Source organism: Mirounga angustirostris, unplaced genomic scaffold, assembly GCF_029215605.1.
Source record: "Mirounga angustirostris isolate CCGP_5_RB_7025 unplaced genomic scaffold, mMirAng1.0.hap1 SCAF_5, whole genome shotgun sequence".
Classification (NCBI taxonomy): Eukaryota; Metazoa; Chordata; class Mammalia; order Carnivora; family Phocidae; genus Mirounga; species Mirounga angustirostris.
In genome coordinates, this window is record NW_026991713.1 from 11,061,760 (window position 1) to 11,080,300 (window position 18,541).

The 18,541-nt window shown below is 52.8% G+C and overlaps 1 protein-coding gene across 1 annotated transcript; it reads left to right on the forward strand.

The window, feature by feature from the left end:
- The first annotated feature begins 105 nt into the window (after nucleotides 1-105).
- On the forward strand, nucleotides 106-12,990 carry TST (thiosulfate sulfurtransferase). Its single transcript, XM_045872595.3, has 3 exons — nucleotides 106-234; nucleotides 910-1,525; nucleotides 12,540-12,990. Exons 1-3 carry the CDS (start codon nucleotides 139-141, stop codon nucleotides 12,836-12,838), a joined length of 1,011 nt encoding a protein of 336 aa, XP_045728551.2. The 5' UTR covers nucleotides 106-138; the 3' UTR covers nucleotides 12,839-12,990.
- Nucleotides 12,991-18,541: the final 5,551 nt, after the last annotated feature.

Genomic DNA, 18,541 nt, shown 5'->3' on the forward strand with positions numbered 1-18,541 from the left:
GCCCCGCAAGCCCCTGGAGGGTCCGCGGGGCCCGAGGGGCGCGCCGCGCTGGGGGGGCGGCCGGGGCGGGCGCGGCGGGCGGCGCGGGGCGGGGGCGCGGCGGGGCGGCGCGCCGTACCCCCCTCCGGCGCTGGCGCAATGGTGCGGGCCGGCCGGGGAGGTGTGGGCTCGGGGTTTGAACGCGCCAACTTCTCCAGCGGTCGGGGGCGAGCGCCGGGGCGGCGGCGAGGGCGAGTGAGTGCGGCCGGGTGGGGCGGCGGCCAGGCGCCCGGGCCGCTCGGGATTGGGCCGCCGGTCTGGCCCCTGCGACCCAAGGGAGGGTCCCCCTGGCGAGAGCGCGGCCGGGTGCCCAGCAGGGGCAGAGGGCACCGAGTCGGGGCTGGGCGCGGGCCTTCTGGAGGCGGGCGAGCCCTACCTGGCCGCTGAGATTGGCCGCGGGCGGGCTCGCCGGAGGCGCGGGCGAGGGCGTGTGCGGGCCCCAGCGACCCCTCCCCCAGGCGCCCACTCCCCTACCCCCCCAGCCAAGGGGGGCTAAGCTCCACAGGTTCCCTCCTCCTCCCCCGTCCTGGGCATCTCTTCGCCGCTCTTTTCTGGCAGGATCCCGAGGACGAGCACTGTAGAGCTCCCGGGGCCGGGCGCCCTCCCCGCCGGCTCCCCCTTCTGGGGCCCTCGGAGGCTCTCGCCCCGCCCCCGTCTGCGCGGGGGGCCCCGGGGAGGGGCGGGGCGGCCTTTCCTCCCGGGAATGGGCAAAGCTTTCCCGCAGGCTGCCCCGGCGCCGCAGGGTTGCTGGGCTGCCGCGAACAAGCCACCCTGAGGGGGGTGCGGTGGGAAAAAAGCTCCTCCCAGATCCCGCCCCGCGGCACACGCAGACCTCATGCCGCTCTCTTTCCTGGTTTCCACCCGCGCCAGGTGATGCGCAGAGCTGAAACCATGGTTCATCAGGTGCTCTACCGGGCGCTGGTCTCCACCAAGTGGCTGGCGGAGTCGGTTCGGGCTGGCAAGCTGGGGCCAGGCCTGCGGGTGCTGGACGCGTCCTGGTACTCGCCGGGCACCCGCGAGGCCCGCAAGGAGTACCTAGAGCGGCATGTGCCCGGAGCCTCCTTCTTTGACATAGAGGAGTGCCGCAACACGGCGTCGCCCTACGAGATGATGCTGCCCAGCGAGGCCCACTTCGCCGACTACGTGGGCCGCCTGGGCATCAGCAACCAGACGCACGTGGTGGTGTACGACGGGGACAACCTGGGCTGCTTCTATGCGCCCCGGGTCTGGTGGATGTTCCGTGTGTTTGGCCACCGCACCGTGTCAGTGCTCAATGGCGGCTTCCGGAACTGGCTGAAGGAGGGCCACCCGGTGACGTCTGAGCCCTCACGCCCAGAGCCGGCCGTCTTCAAAGCCACACTGGACCGCTCCCTGCTCAAGACCTACGAGCAGGTGCTGGAGAACCTCGAGTCTAAGAGGTTCCAGCTGGTGGATTCACGGTCCCAAGGACGGTACCTGGGCACTGAGCCAGAGCCAGATGCAGTAGGTAGGTGTCCTGGTGGGTGGGTGGTCCCCGGGGAGTAATGCCCCATGGAATGATGGAGAGTAAGGATGTCTGGGACCCTCTCCAGGTGGTGCCCTCAGTCCCCCCCCCCCATAGGTAGGTCCCGGTCTGCATCTGTGAAATGGGAGAACAGACCCAAAGCTAAAAGCTATTTCAGCTCTGACTCATGAGGACCTACGTATGTGTTCCCATAGCCGCGTGCTAACAAGCAACCTAGCATCCATATGAGGTGGCATCAGCAGAGGTGACTGGTGACATCTCCACCCACATCCATTGCCCCGGCACGACTCCCCGACATGGCCAAAGGTGTGTCCACGAGCCCACGCATGCATCTTTGTACAGAGGTTCTCAAGGACGCCTAGCTTCCCAGGGCCCCCCTAGTTCCCCAGAAACCCACAGAGACATCAACAATGTCCTGCCCGCAGCACCCCTTCCCTCCTTCCAGCTCCCCGGGCCCCCTGACCTTTCCAAACAGCTGCAGCCTGTTTGCAGAGCTATAAAATAGCTGCCATTTCATGCTAAGCACTCGACACTGCATTATCTCATCCAAGAAGGCTTAATATCCCCATTTTAGAGAGGAGGAAACAAAGATGTGAGGACATTAAGTTACTTGCTCAGTTAAGTGGCCGAGTCGAGATTTAACCCAGTGCTGGCTAGTTTCAAACCGGATGGCTCGTCCTCTCCTGCAGACAAAGGGGAGGCCAGGAGGGTTCCACATTGCTGGGGGTGGGGGGGGGGAGTCTCAGGAGAGGAAGTGCTGAGTTCTAGAACCTCCTAACAGAGAACCTTAGAAGTCTCACCATCCCCCTGGCTGGGTTTCCTGCCTGGGCACCTCTCGTGGCCGGGACCTCACTGCTTTGGGGGCCTCTCCAGGCTGGCCTGAGCCCTCAGAGTGGCCGACACCTCCTGGCTCTGAGCTCTGTCCTCGGGGCAGGGTCTGCAGAACCTAAGTCCTGTGCAACATTTTTCCTAATTTGTTGAAAAATGGCTCTTCCTTTCTGTGCCTCTGAGGGAAAGAACTCTGTGAAAACTGTTTTGAACACTCTTGAGCTGGAGGTCCTGAGAGGTCACCTCATCGGACAGAAGGGAGACTGAGGCACACAGAGGAAGGGTCAGGTCCAGGCCCTATGGCTAGTTAGTGGCAGAACCATGGCTCTCTCCAGGCCCCATGTTTTTCCTGCCCACCTTGCTCTCTGGAGGTCTGGGGATGAAGATTCAGAGACTTAAGGCACGGACCTCCTGCAGCCCCCTCCTGGCCTTTGTCCAAGATGCCTTCTCTACTTGGGACTTAACCCTGCCATCGGGGGAGGAATGGTAGGATTGTTTCCCTAGCTGCCTCTCGGCTTGCCCTGAGCAAACTGGAAATAAGCGAAGAGATGTCAGATCCCATCTCCTCACCCCTGTTTTAGGATGAGGGCACTGAGGCTTCGAGAGGGGGTCCCTCCCCATCGCCCTGCTCCCTACTTCCTCCCACCTCCTCCAGATCCTGGGGAGCATGGATCCTTCCTCCTTCCTGTGAGGTCAGCCCCTCCTTTGTGGCGGGACCTCAATCCAATCTCTTGGCCCCTCTGGGTTCCCTTATTGAAAAATGAGAAGAGGAATGCCAAGCCTTGCCCACCTGGCTGTGTACTTATTTAAATGCATTAGTGGCTGGAAGGGTATTTTGAGAAACGTAAGGAACCTGCAAAGGGCAGGGCCATCTAGAAAGCATGGGCGTGGCACTTCCTTCCCTCATTCACTAAAAGGCTTTGCTGACCTCCAGTTGGGGGCACAAAGGCGCATGGGGCTTGCTGACTTCATGGTCCCCAGCTTGGCGTGGGCTCAGCGGTCCAGATGTAACACCCAGGGGTGGTGTGGATGGCAAAACGCTGGAAGGAGCGCCCTGGTGGAGGAGCTGGGAGTGGGCCTTGGACTCCCAATAGCTGCTTCCTGCTGACATGAGGCGAACACCTTCCCTGGCCCCAGCTTTGTGTCCCCAGTGCCTTTGGTCCTGTTTGTAAGGGGCACAAGGTGAGAGGCCAACCTGAGCTTGCATCCTACCCTGGGCAGCCTCGGGCAGACCCTTTCCTCCTTAATGAAAGGAACGTGCTCACCTTACAGAGCGCTGGGGGAAGCCAGCCAAGGAGGTGGGGAGGTGGCAGTGGATCCAGCCAGTGTCTTTATAAACCCTATTCTCTTTTCCTCGTGCCTTGAGGGCAGTGAGGGTGATGAGGGCAGAGATTGACCCCCTAATGGGCACTTTTATCCGCAGAATGTTTTGGGTTTTTTTAAAGATTTTATTTATTTATTTGAGAGAGAGACAGAGAGAGAGCATGAAAGGGGGGAGGGTCAGAGGGAGAAGCAGACTCCCTGCCGAGCAGGGAGCCCAATGCGGGACTCGATCCAGGGACTCCAGGATCATGACCTGAGCCGGAGGCAGTCGCCCAACCAACTGAGCCACCCAGGCGCCCTCCGCAGAATGTTTTATGCGTGTTCTCTCCTTGATACCCACAGCAACCCTGTGCAGGGTGGAAGGTGGGAGTTAGGACTGACCCCACTTTGCAGGTAGGAAAAGGGAGAAGAGGATTCTCTAAGGAGGCAGAGTGGCCAGGATTTGACCCCAGTCAGCAGGCCTCAAAGTGGGGCCGTTTCCCAAGGCCACTGCTGTGTAAGCAAACACAGGGCCTGGGGGGGAAAGGTCACAGCTTCTCAGTGTAGTGTTGCTTCATGGGATCCTGTGGCCCCCCTCTGCCTAGATCTCTCCCTCCCTGGGGCTGGGGGCTGGTGTAGGATGGGGGCAGGAAGAGTGCTGAGCTGCCTCCCAGTGGCCAGGATTGGGAGCTGCCCATTGGGGCCGCCTGCGCTGCTTTGCTTTGTGTCTTTAGGAGGAAAGCAAGAAAGAGCCAAACAGGTTTTCCTGGCCTGGAAAACCCACATGTGTCAGTGGCCTGAGAGACATTAATTCACCCCCCTGACTGGTGATAGTTCATAGCCTCCTCAGGAGCTGGGAGCTTCCTGGGGTAATCTGAACCCGGCCCCCAGATGCAGAGGGCAGGAAAGACCCAAGAAAGACTACCCCAGGTCGGGTGGTAGCAGGTTTAATAAGGGAACTTACTTACAAGGCTTGTCTTGGGTGGCTGGCCGCAAGACGAGATTTCCACACCCGCCTGCCAGATCTTGAAAGCTTATACAGAGGCCTTAACTGGATTCAGTCCCCATACACGCTGTCCAGCTGGTCTCAACCCCACATCACCATCTCAAGGCCATGTCCTTGGGGCAGCCTCTGGGAGCGGGGAAGGCAAGCAGAATGCACGTCCCAAGGACAGGGGAGGGGGAGAGGAACCTCCAGTTGCCCCGGTCCAGCTTGTGGGTCAACTGGTGGTTATGTCCTCTCCATAACCCTCTACCCCTCCTATCGGCTCTTAGAACCTCACGTGCCCCCTCTTCTGCATTGTGCCCTGAGCGGTCAGCAAGGGGTTTCCCGAGCATGGTGTCAGCTCCCTTGGTGGCTGTCTCGCTACCCTGGAGGCAAATGCCATAGCAACAACACAGGCACATACAAGAGAAAATACAGAATAAGACAATGACTCCCCCATCAGTGATAATGTTTTCCATCAAGAGCCCCGTGATCCAAACCATTGATTTATTAAGTCCCCCAACCTGGGAGTCAGATCGTTCAGGGCCTTCCCTTGTGTTCCCATGTGACTTAATAAAGCTGACATAATAGACTCATCGATACGACCATGCAGCATTGTGTTTGGATAATGGTGCCTCCTTGCAAGACAGTGATGAAGTCTAAGGCACCCTGTTTTTGAGGACAGCTTTCCTCACTGAAGATCTGTTGGTGTTCAGTAAGGACAGGTTTTGTTGGCTTTCATTCAAGGCTTGCTGGGTGAATTTAGTTAAGGGCTTCTGTGTGTGCTAGAACATCCTCCAGGCCGACAGAGGGGAAAAAGCAGCCAAAGGATTGTACCAGTGGGAATCAGAACATGCCCACCTGGCCTCGAGGAGAGGGAGGTTGTCAGCTTTAGGACCTCTACCCACATGTGTTGGCTGGGGGAGGCGGCGCTGTCAAGAGTGAGGAGATGGATTGGGGGCACCATGTGGCAGCCCAGGACCCCCACCTCTTCTCCTTTTCCAGTGGCGCTTATTCTGTTCCAGGTATAATGCATTTTAGCAGGTCTGCCTTAGAGCAGGACCGTGAGATCCCAGGGGAGAGGGAGCAGGTCTCCCTCACCCAGGCATGTGAAGTCACTCACCCATCCTGGTGGGACATCTCATTGCGAATTCCAGTAGATGACACCTTGCCCACGTGTGATGGGGCTTAGTGTTCTCAGCAGCATAACATGTTGATCTGTAGGGAGCAGGGCAATGGTTATCTCCCTCGACTTCCATACCTTTATAGCATTGGGTGTCTGGGCAAGAGTCCCCAGTCTGGCCTATGGGGCAACAGGCCCTACTGGTTGATCATCCAAACGTATGAAAGCCTGGGACATTGCTTTAGTGACCCAGCCAGGGTGGTTTTACCTGGGAGTAATTTAATCTGCTGCTTTAATATTCATTTTTCCTTTTTATCAACCCTACTGCTGGCAGATTATAGGAGAGATGGGGACATCCATTCTAGGTCATGTTCTTTTGCCCAGTTTTGCAATATGACCCCCAATGGCTGTCTCGTCGATGAGGGTGTCTAAACACCATATTCCGTTTCTATAATCCCCTCATGGTGGCAGCCTGGTTTGTAGTGGCCAGGGAAGGCTGGGGTTAGGCCAGATATCATGTCCACACAAACCAGGCATAGGAAAAACCCTCACTAAGGGGGAGGGGGCAATATAATCAATTTGCCAATCTGCCACCAGTTGGGAATTCTGGTGAATGGCCCCAGGCTCCTTTGCCTTTTGCCTTTTGCATGACGTTTACAACACACGGGACATGCTGTTACTGCATTAACCAAGTCAACCTATTTCAGGGGCAAGGCAACATCCTTGGCAATATGCCAACCCACTCGGGCACAAGGGTGGCCGCTCATTCCATGCATCCAATCTGCTATATGCACTGAAGGGCCAGTTGCTAGGGATTGTACCCAGGCTAGGGCATCGGCCTCCTGACTGCCAGGGAGGGGGAGTCAGTGCCCCATGGGCTGGGATATCGAAAAGTGAGGACTGCCTCAGGCTGTTGCAGGCAAGCCCAAATATCCCTTCATCTATCCTGACCCGATAAGGGCCCACTCATGGTCATCCACCCCTCAGCTTCCCATTGCCCAAGCAATAGCGTTAATCCACTTAAAGACCAGGACTCAGGAGTGACTACGACCACTGGCTGCTGTGGTTCCTTCCTCCCTGAGCTTCTCCATCTGGAGGGGCGCTGTGGACACTGCTAGGAGCTGGTGCTCTATGAGGGTACATGGAGGTTTTGCCCCCTCCCAGAGCTGAGACCAAAATCTTAGGGGTACTCTCTCCTATTGTCTGCCACAGTGCCCGAGCCATATCTCCCAGAGTCCCAGATTCATTTACTCAAATGGGAGCCCTGCTTGGGAGATGCCCAGAGATTTAACATTTCATTAGTATTTTTACCTTCTCAAAAGCAGCTTGCTGAAAGAAGTCACCCTTTCTTTACCAGGCTGAATAAGGGACCAGCAGCACTGTGCCTTAGGAAATAAAAATCCTCAAAAACCCTACCATCCCTACAAAGGCTTGCATCTCTTTTGCCTTCTTACGGGTTGGATGGACTTGTATCTTACCAGTCACAACGTCTAGGAAGATGTGTGTCTTACCCAACCAAGCAATTCCCCAAAACTTTATTACAGTGCCTGGGCCTTGAATTTTCTGCAAGTTCTCCACCATTCTTCCCTCACAGATGTTCCAGCAAAGCCTGCGGCATGTCCTGCAGCAGATAAAAGTTTTCACACGTTAATATTAGAGCATCAATGTAATGGGCGCATTTTACTGATGTGAAGAAGGAGAGTAGGGACAGTTCTGGGGCTACCATCCCATGTAATTAATTCTTACTTAGGTCAGTGGTATGATCTTAGTTCTCAGAAACCTCTCTTCGTTCGTCCGTCCGTCTGTCTTGCCCACAAATCTCCCTAAAGAGGAGACCCTTTTGGGCGCCTGGGTGGCTCAGTTGGTTAAGCGACTGCCTTCAGCTCAGGTCATGATTCTGGAGTCCCGGGATCGAGTCCCACATCGGGCTCCCTGCTCGGCGGGGGGTCTGCTTCTCCTTCTGACCCTCTTCCCTCTCGTGCTCTCTGTCTCTCATTCTCTCTCTCTCAAATAAATAAATAAAATCTTTAAAAAAAAAAAAAAAAGAGGAGACCCTTTTGCAGGAAATGCTTTTGCAAAAGCATCAGAGTAAAACAATAGCTCTGATGAGAATTCATTCTAATGCAATTGACAAGGAAATGTGGTTATTTTTGTGATAGATATTTTAAAGTAAAAACCAAAATTATGATTGGTAACATGATACCAGGACCTATAAAATTTTGGGGAATTTTATATACTTTTGGGAACACTCCTATTAATAACTTCCATATAAATAGTTCCTAAGAAAAGATTAGCATCACTTCCTACTTGACAATGCTTCCTGTGTAATTTAACATATGAAATGTCTGATTAGTTTAATATTTCTCTCTCACAAGGGGAAAAAACAAATCTTTTGAGCTGGGCCAGGAAAATCCCCAAGTTAGTTCAAGATCAATAAAGCTTCCTTTAGAATTTGATTTGGGGGAAGTTTGTCAAAAATATCAAAAGGTTTTAAAATACATGCTCATGTAGGATCACGGATCATTGTGAAACAACATTCAGTTATCCATTTAACCAAAATGACAATTTAAGCCTTCAAAGGCAAATAGAGAAATTGCACAGTTGTAAAAAAAAAAAAAACACCAAACCACTTAGCTCTTTTAATAGAGGAGACTCCGTTTTCTTAAGTAATCAAAGACCTGGTAAAGACTGCATGAAACATAGGAATTTATTTTGATAAAACACAGAATCTTTGTTTTTACTAGGTAGGTTACCTAAAAGGCAAAGAAAAGCTTTTCATGATCCCATCAAGAACAGACCAGTCGTCCAAGAAAACTTTATAGCAGATGAGAGAAAATTAAATTTCAGTTTTACATAAGTTCACTTTGATATATAGCTTATTTTTAAGCTAATTAAATAGAGCTCTTTTACAGATTAATTTTGGTAATAACTTCAGGAGGTAGAAAAAGATGTATTTAACATATATCCATAGACATATGTCACCATACAGACAGAGACCCCATAACTTAGCCCTCGATGAGTAATCTTGGGGAGACTGGGGGCTAGGCTTTGGACAAGGGAACTTCTAGAACAGTCTGTATCCCTCCCCAACCCCCAGATTTTTTCCTACAGTCCCTGTGGATACTGTTTTGGTTATCTCCTGGCGTGTTTACATTTCAAAGACATGATAAGATTTACAACTTTGGGTTTAGTTTTCCCCTAGGTTTGGGGGCAATTGCTATTGGAAATTTTCCTTTGTATTAGGGGTGGGAAGGCATGGGGCATCTCCCTTTCCTCTTCGACCACAACATCCTTCTCTTCATTCTGCTCGCTTGGCCAGCGAGCCACCTCTCAGCGCCCTAATCAGCCTTTGTCACAAGCTCCTGTGTCTTAATCCACAGCGTCTTGTGCCTTCCTTGCCTTGCAAAAAAAAAAAGGGTGCGCTAAGGTCCCCAGCTGACTTCTGCTGTCCCGTCTTGGCTGCCAGACTCAAAGCCAGCAAAGTAGTGGATACCTGCACACCCTTCTCTAACCTCAGCTCTTCCAACTTTCTAACTTGACTTTGAACCTTAGCTGGGCACCAGTGTCCAGCTGAACCGCCCACAGTAGAGACCAGTGCACTGTGACAATCATTCCCTTCATTTCTCTGGCGCAGTGCTGTGCACAGTTCCTTAAACAAGCTCAGTAAAGCAGCCGGGGTTTTGGGGACACCCCTAGACTCATGCAGAGGTCCACAAGCACCTAACATATGGGTCACCCCTCCCCACATAGAGGTCGCTGACCGACGTAGGATTTCCCGCACCGATGCCTCTCCGAAGGCCCATTTCTTCAGCCTCCTGGCTGGCCGGCCAACTTTTAGTTACCAGCCTCCTCCGGAGCCTCCCCGGGGCAATCTGAAACCAGCCCCAGAGGCAATGCGGAGGGAGAGGCTGGAGAAAAGGGCAGGCGGCTCCAGATTGTTGGCAGCAGGTTTAATAAGCAAGGGAACTTACTTACAAGGCTTGTCTTGGCCTGGCCATACCATGAGGTTTCCACACCCACCTGCCAGATCTCAAAAGTTTATACAGCGGCCTTAACTGTGTCCCTTACAAACTATCCAACTGGTCTCAACCCCACATCACCATCTCAAGGCCATGTCAGCGTCAAAGGCGGGGAAGCGGGGAAGGCAAGCAGAATGCACATCCCAAGGACAGGGGAGGGGGTGAGGAGCCTCCAGTTGCCCCGGTCCAGCTCATGGGTCAACCAGCGGTCGCATCCTCTCAATGACCTCCCCCACCACTGGCCTCTTCTTGGCCAAAGCTGGAGCACAAAGTCCCAGGCCTCTGAGCTGTTGAGGAACATGAGGAGTCATCTTATCCATTCCCCTGCCTCAGTCCCCTTTTCCAGAAAGGCTCAGGGTAGTCCAAGAACACAGGTTTTAGGGTCGGACAGATCTGATTTCACTTCACATACCTGTGTGTCCTGAGGCAAGTTCCCCCACCTCTCTGAGCCTGGGCTCCCCGTCAGAGCCAGGAGGATAATCTGGCTTCGTGAGGATTCAAGAAGACAAAGCTCTTGAGCTAACTCACCGTCTGGCACCTAGTGCCACAGGTTGAGCACAGTGGCCTTCCTGCGGGGGGCAGAAAACCTCGAGGTCAGACTTGGGGGGAAAGCAGCAGGAGTTCCGGCTTCAGGGCCGTGTGCCTTCCCTTCAGTTGGCTGTTCTCCAAGGTTCTCTGGGCCAGGTTCATCCTGGCCCTTGTCACGCACAGGCGGTCAGTGCCTGCTCTTTCAAATTCCTCAGAGGGGCGCTGATCCCTCGTTGCCAGAGGAGAAAGGAGGACCCCCGCCTCCTGAGGCTGGCCCAGTTTTGGGAAGCCTGCATCACAGAAAACCGCTCCCCCCCGGACTTCTTTACTCAGAAGAGGTGCCTTTTATGTAGTCAGAAGAAAGCAGTGAAGCTGTTTTCATCGGGGTTGGGAGGAAAGAAACAAAACTGCATTCAGAACTTAATAAACGCTTGCACTTTTAAATGCACTTAAATTCAGCCCACTGCCTGGATGCCGAAAGATTTTTAAGTTGGGTGTCTTGGCAAAGGACGCCTTTGAAGCCGACAGATCTATTGTTCCTCGTTGGTGGGGTCAGCGCACATCCAGGCTCAGGTTAAAATTTCCAGACAAGAAAGATAAAATGACAGCAGGAAGAAATCACTGTAATTTATAAGTTAGGACACCTATTCAATCAAAGGAACTCTTGACTCATGTCAGGGAATTTTGCAAGCCTCTTTGGCTTCAGGGTACGGGGAATGGGATGTTGCTGGCATGATTGTGCACCTACTCTGTGCCTAGGGCCACTAGGGGCTTCTACCTACCGTCACTAATCTTCTCCACAAGCCTGTGAGGTGGGGTTATCTCCCCATTTCGTAGATGAGGAGACTGAGGCTCAGGGATGCAGGGCCTCCTGACTGCACCCTGCCCCAGCGTGTGCCTTGGTCCGGTCCTCCCCTGTCCTGTGGTCCAGGTTTAAGGCAGTGGTAGGGAATTTTGGAGGAAGGGGAGCCCAAAGAGATGCCTAAATCTGTCATGGGCTCCGCTCCCAGCGTCTAAAGTATACCAGGGCGTGGGGTGCTTGAGGAAGAGAGGAGCGACCTTTGGCATGCTGAGGGCGGGACCAAGACCTTGGCCCTGCAGGCACCTCCAGCTCTGGCCTTGGCCCAGACCTCTTTCCCCCCCACCACCTTGCTGGCTATTCTGAAACCAGATTTGGCAGAGAAGCCTCATTGGGAGGGGAGACCGTTCCAGAATGGACCTTGAAGCCAGCTCAGAGCCCCACTCTACTTCTATCCAAGCCTTTCAGCATTGCTAGGAAGGGCGTGCAGGGACCACACTGTCCCCATCCCCACCCTCCCCAGGGTAAGTGGGAGCATCAGCATCTGAGGGTGCATGGGCCGGGGGCAGAAGCTGGTGCTTTGCTCCTTACAACAGCCCAGGCCCGTGAATACTCTCATTCCCATTTTACCCCTGGGAAAACCAAGGCTCAGAGAGGTGACATGACTTGCTTAAGGTCACCCTTCTGGTAAGTGGCATAGCTGGAATTCAAACTTATGTCTAGCAGCAGGTCATATGCTCTTTCCACAACTGTGCTTAACAGGAATGTCAGGGGACTCGGTGTAATCCTGGGTCTGCCTTTGCCTCTCGGTGTGGCCTTAGGTGAGCCATTTAATGCTGCTAAGCCTCAGTGTATACATCTGTAAAATGGACATTATATTTTATGAATTTATACTTCTGTTATATTTAATGAATCATGTGGTTATCCATTTAGCATCTGTCTTCCTTGCTAGACTGTAATCTCTCTGGGAGCCTGGACCGTGTCCACCACTGTGTTCTTAGCAATTGGCCCGGCACGAAGCATTTGCTTCTCAATAACCCTATGAGATAGGTATGTCCCATTGAGCCCATTTTACAGATGAGAAAACTGATTCAGAGAGGTGAAGCGTTTGCCCAAGTTAGATGTTAGTAAGAAGGCCAGTAAATGGCAGAGCTGAGACTCATCCCTGTCCTCCCAAGCAGGTATGATTTTGGGCATCCCTACTTCAAGGCAGGTTTTGGGGGAGGGGGCCCTTTGTCTTGTGTCTCCGGCCTTCAGTGTAGGTTGGACTGGGAGTAAATTGAGCTCTGAGAAGGGCAAAGGTGTTCCTTTTGTTTCTGAAGCTCCCTAGCCTTATGGCCACGCCCCACTTGTCCCTGCCCCCCAATGCCGCTCCTAAACCTGTCCTTCCCTTTGTCCTCTGCTGCGCCCAGGACTGGACCCGGGCCACATCCGAGGCTCAGTCAACATGCCGTTCATGGACTTCTTGACCGCGGACGGCTTCGAGAAGAGCCCAGAGGAGCTGCGTGCTATGTTCGAGGCCAAGAAGGTGAACCTAGCGCAGCCCCTCATTGCCACGTGCCGGAAGGGAGTCACCGCCTGCCACATCGCCCTGGCCGCCTACGTCTGCGGCAAGCCGGATGTGGCCGTCTATGATGGCTCCTGGTCTGAGTGGTTCCGCCGGGCACCCCCGGAGACCCGTGTGTCCCAGTGGAGGCGCGAGAAGGCCTGAGTGGCGGGCCTCCTCACTGGCTGGCAGCTCCCATCTGTTTAGCGACCGCAGCCTGACATGCAGCGTGTACCTCTTCAGCAAAGGAGACTGACCAGGTTTTAGAATTCCTACGCAGAGCTCTCCTTTCCCTCGAAACACTGGAATAAATTGCCTTTTCTGAGTAGCTGTGTTTGCCTGCCTCTCCCTGGGTGTCACCCTCGCCCCATGTGCCCAGCTCCTTCATGTTCCTTAGAACCCACCGAGGCCAGAAACCTCCAGAGCAGCCCCTAGCTGGGGAGGCCATGCAGAGGGTGCCATTCTATTATTTCATTTTGGCAAAGGAAGCCACCTGTTGTCCCATGTCAGGTACAGCATACTGGGACCTACCTGGAAGTGGGACGGGAAGCTGGGGAGAAGCAAAACCGAGGCTAGCTGGGCACCAACTGCTCCTGCTGTGGGCCCAGCGCTCTGGGTGCGGGGAATAGGGTGGGGGCATTGGGCCTTCCAAAGCCTTGTCACCCAACATGGGCCCTGGGGCCCCTCAGAACAGGCGATGCTCAGAAGCGGGACCGAGGAAGGTGGCCTCCAGCTGGGGTGTCCTTCTTGGCTCAGAATACGACCCTCTGGGGAGCACATGGAGAGGGGCTGGAGAAGCAGCCTCAGCCCCGGGAAAAAGTTCCAGAGCCCTGGCAGTGTGAAGCTACCGAAGAGGACTGGACCCTCGTGGCTGCGTTTTGAGTTTCCTAGAAACATGCTTTCTAAGCCCTCCTTTGGGGCCATGTGTTGGAGGACCTATAGGTGGTGTACTGAATTCAGAATCATCAGTTTACAACTTGCTGAATGAGGGGGCAAACTGCCCCCCCCCAAGGTTGGCAGGTAGCCCCCTCAACATCCGAGCTCCCACCTGGGAAATTGAAAACCCCGGGTTTATTTTGACGGGAGATGCAGTTTCAATACACCCACACAAAGGAAGTTAAGTCATAAGATTTATTACTTACAGATCCCAGACATGGGTGGGGAGTGATGAGCCAGGGGAGGGCAGTCCTCTCCCCCAGGTTGCCCGTGAGCTGGAAAGACAGAACAGAGAGCCTATTACTCATAAGGCAGTTAGGGCCGGGGGTACTAACTTTCCATGGCCTCAGGTCAAGGTGGTTATTTTCCTAGGTGCCCTGGGAAAGACAAAGCTGGAATTTGAGACGGGAATCCTAAGGTCAGGTCCTTGTCTATGTCCAGACTCAGGGTGCAAGGAGGGTTGTCCTATTGTCAAATGTCTGGGCAGCGCCTCAGGAAGGCTGTTTTCCCCTCACAGGCTGCACGCTGAGCCCTGGCCTCACCTAATGGGGGTTCCCTGCTTCCACTGCGCAGCCTTCCTGGGCAAAGACAGGGCCACCTTGGGCCAGGGACCAAGTCTGTCAATGACGGGCCCCAGCCCCTAGGCCAGCGTAGAGGCGGGCAGGTGCTCAGTAAATGCTGAGGAGCCTGGGTGTCGGGCTGGATCAGGCTGAAGGCCTGAGGGGTCTGCGTGGAAGAGGGCTAGGGCTGACCCTTCCTGCCTCCATGCTGTCCTTGTCATGCCAGCTTTAGGTCCTTTATTGGAGCCTTGAGTGGCCAGAGAATCCAGCGAAGCCATGCCCAGACCCCTGACCCACAGCAACTGCCGTAGGGAATGTGTGAAGCTGCTAAGTTTGCGGTCATACTGTCCCTCAGCAATAGATAACAGGGGGGTGAGAGCAATCCCAGGAGACCAGTGAGGAGGCAAGAGGTCTGGACTGGGGGCCGGGGCAGGGAGCGGGGGGTGGAAGTGGCTGAAGGGGTGCGAGTCTGGTGTACTTTGAAGGCCTTGCTGATGAGTCGCTTACGGGGTTAGCTGTGAGTTACAGGCGACATCTCTCTGTGGCAAGTGATGCGCTAGGCGCTTCTCGAAAGTGACTTCGCTCCATTCTCATTCTTACCCTTGGCGGTGAGCTGTGTCTGTTTCACATACGAGGAAAGCTCAGCCAAAGAACTCGGCCAAAGTCACTCTTTTCTTAAGTGGCAGACCCAGACTCAGGGGTCCCGAGCGTCACCAAGCTCTCCGCCTCCTGGGGAGCCCCTGGAAGGCTGGCATGAGGAGGCAGCCCTTGGACCCTTACCCCTGCTGAGCAACAACCAGACAAGACTGAGTCTGCTGGCACCAGCTGCAGAAGCCATTGAACTATTCATCTTTGGTAGCCCTCGTGGTTTGAGCGGGGGAGAGCTGACTCTCATTGTCTCATCCTGCTCTCATTTTACTACTTGCTCCCTGATCCCTTCATGTCCAGCTCAGAGAGCTCCAGGTGCACCTTTCCCTCCCCTCCCCACTCCTCTTGGCCTATATTTATGCTCATAAACACATCCAGGCCTTTAATAGTCAAGTCCCTTCTAAGCTGTTAAACTCATATGCATCCTTCAAAGCCCAGCTCAAATGACTCCTCTCCCCAGACAAAACTCATCATTCTCTCTACTTAATCCTTTGTCAGCCCAAGAACTTCCTTTCCACCTGATGGCATCTGAACCCTCTGTGCCTGATAGACAACCTGACACATGTGGGGGGCTCTGGAAACATTTTGAGGGGATGAGAGAGTGAACGATGCCTGAAGGCTCCTCCCCCTCCCCCCCAGTACTGGCTTTCCCTGGCCTCAGTTCCCTAGGGTGAGCCTACAAGCCCTCTGAGGTAATAGAGCCCTATGGATAGTGCTCACCACGGTGACTCCAATGAACAGTGGAGGAGGGCTGCTCCCTAGCAACCACCCAGTGGTCTTCACCAGTAGTTTTTGCAGTGTGGATCCGCACTCCTGGGCTTCAGCACACACCAGAGTGGTTCACGTGTTTTCTGATGTTATGAGAGAGAGTGGAGAGGTGAGGCAGAGACCTGTGAGGTGGGCGGGGGTCTCCCGAGGCCTGGGATTTCATCTTCCCTCTCTCCATTCAGGGCTGCTTGTGAGGGAAGAGTACCCAGAAGCAACTAGACCTCTGCCCCATCCTCCTTGACTGACGTTTCTTGGGACCTTTCTTTCCAGATCAGAAACTGGCAGTGAGTCCACACTTCTGTTCAAGGCAGTCCAGGCTGCTCTGGACTGGGGGTGCCATTAGGCAGATGGGACACAGCCGTGGGCACAGCGGGTGGGTAACGGGATGGGGCAGCTCGCTTGAAGGACACAGAAGATGTCAGGCTTGGTTTCAGTGCCACCTGGCTGAGGTCCTATTTCTTTTCTGAGCCTCAGTTTCTCCACCTGTGAAAGAGAGAGAGTTAATACTTTCTCTGAACACGTGAGTCCTTATGAAGACAGACTAATCTAGATGTGAGAATACATATGAACTGCATTAGGTATCTCTTGCCATGTAACAAATCATCCCAAAATTTAGTGGCTTTAAGAACATTTTATAAAATTAACTAATTTATTTTTGAGAGAGAAGGGCAGAGTGAGAGAGAGGATCCCAAGCATGCTCCACTCAGTGTGAAGCCTGATGTGGGTCTCAATCTCACAACCCTGAGATCATGACCTGAGCCAAAAATCAAGAATTGGATGCTTAACCGACTGAGCCACCCAGGTGCCCCTAAGAAGATTTTTTATCTCACAGTTTCTTTGGGTCAGAAATACAGATAGCTCCAATGGATCCCAAGTCTCAGGGTCTTCCACAGACTATAATCAAAGTTCAACTAGAGAAGGACCCCTTTCCAGGGCCACCCATATGGTACGACTCAATTCCTCGTGGATTGTTGAACTGAGAGTCTCAGTTACTCATGAGCTGTTGGCCAGGAGCCTCCCTCAGATCCTTGAGGCAGGCTTCTCCAGAGGGCAGCTCATGACATGGACCCTTCTTCTATCAGAGTGAGTGAGCCAAGGAGAGCCTGAGAGAGCATAAACAAGACAGAGTCACAATCTTCTATATTCAATCTTCAATAACCCTGGAAGTAGCATCCCATCACATATTCTATTGATTAGAAGCAAGTCAACAGGTCCAGCCCAGAGTCAAGGGGAGGGATTATACAAAGGTGTGAATAGCAAGGAACAGGATCATTGTGAGCCATATCAACTGCCCACCTCACTTCCCCCTCTAGGCCCTGATAATATACATCCCTTCCATATGCAAAATGCATTCATTTCTGCCTAAGATCTCCAAAGGGTTCATTCCTTTACAGCATCAGCTCTAAATCTAGAACCTGGTTCTATGAATCAGGCCCAGGTGTGGATGAGACTCCTTGGGTGTGGTTTCTTGAGCTCAGTCACTCCCCAACAGTAGGTCTTATGAAACTAAACTACCTGTTCTGAAACTAAGCTACTTGTTCTGAATACACCCATCACGAAATGGTGTGGCAGCCCCAGGAAAAGAATGATAGACATCTCTATTAAAAAATGAGGACACTGGAGATACAAAGGAGTCACTGGCCCATAGCAGTTCTGAAATCCAGCCAAGGAAATGTTGAACTTTTCCTGATTGGGTTCAAGGCCTGGAAGTAATTCTCCATGGTTCTCAGCTCTGCCCAACAGGTACTCTCTTCCACTCTCTATCCTTTTTAAAAAATAAATAAATAAAAGAGAGCATGTGTGTATGCTGAACAGTTTTGTCAGACTGTTCTACCAGTAGAATTTGAGAGTCCACTAATGTCTCCCTTTTTTTTTTTTTTTTTTGGTCCCATTTTGTACTGTCTCTGCCCCCTTTATTGCAAGCTGGTAGTGCTTTTGCTGATATGGTTTTCTCAATAACTGAAGCCTACAGGGGCTCGGACTGCTAGACAATAGCTACGCTCCTCCCTCCTGAGGTTCCTGCAGAGAGACAGCACCCGTAAGCTTCCTAGAGGCCCTATTACCCCACTGGGGGTCTGTGAGATGCATCCTTATCTCTTTAAAGGGTCATTTGTGTGACGGAATAATATGCTCTGAGCTTTTCATCTTTATAAGCTTTTAACAAAATGTGGTATAGTTGCACCCTTGGTTACCTTTTCCTGACAGTGCTCTGAAGCCATTTCTTAATTTTAGCATTTTTTGACACTTGGAGAAGATGAGAATTTCCAAAACTATTAAGTCCTGCCTCTTTTATGTTTAATGGTCCTTCCTTCAATGCTTCTTTCTTCTCTCACAGTTCACTACAAGCAGCAGGAAGAAAGCAGGAAGCACCTTCCGCGCTTTGCTTGAGAATCTCCTTTGCTAGATCCCCTGGCTCATTAGTCACATGTTTCTTTCCACATAATTGTCAATGACAGTGTCACCAAGTTTCTGTCACTACATAACAAGGACACATCTTCTTCCAGGTGCTAAAAACATGTTCCTCACGTCCTTGTGCTTGCAGTGACAGCATCCTCCAAGTCCACATTTCTACTCATTATCTGTTTAAGGCAATTTAAGCCTTTTCTATCATGTTCTTCAAAACCCATGCACGCTCCAACCACTGCTCAGTTCCAAAGCCACTCCCACATTTTTAGGTATTTGTTACAGCAGCAGCCCATTCTTGGTACCAAACTATATGTTAGTGAGCTTCTGCTGCATGACAAATGACCACAAAGCTTAGCAACTTAAAACTATGTGCTTAAAAAAAGTACAAATTTATTATCTCCCAGTTTCTTTGGGTCAGGATCCTCGGTGTAGCCCAGCTGGGTCCTCTGCCTGAGGGTTCCCCACAAGCTGTAATTAATGTGTCAGCTGGGCTATGTTCTCATATGAAGGCTCAACTGGAGAAGGATCCACTCCCATGGTCATTTGGGTG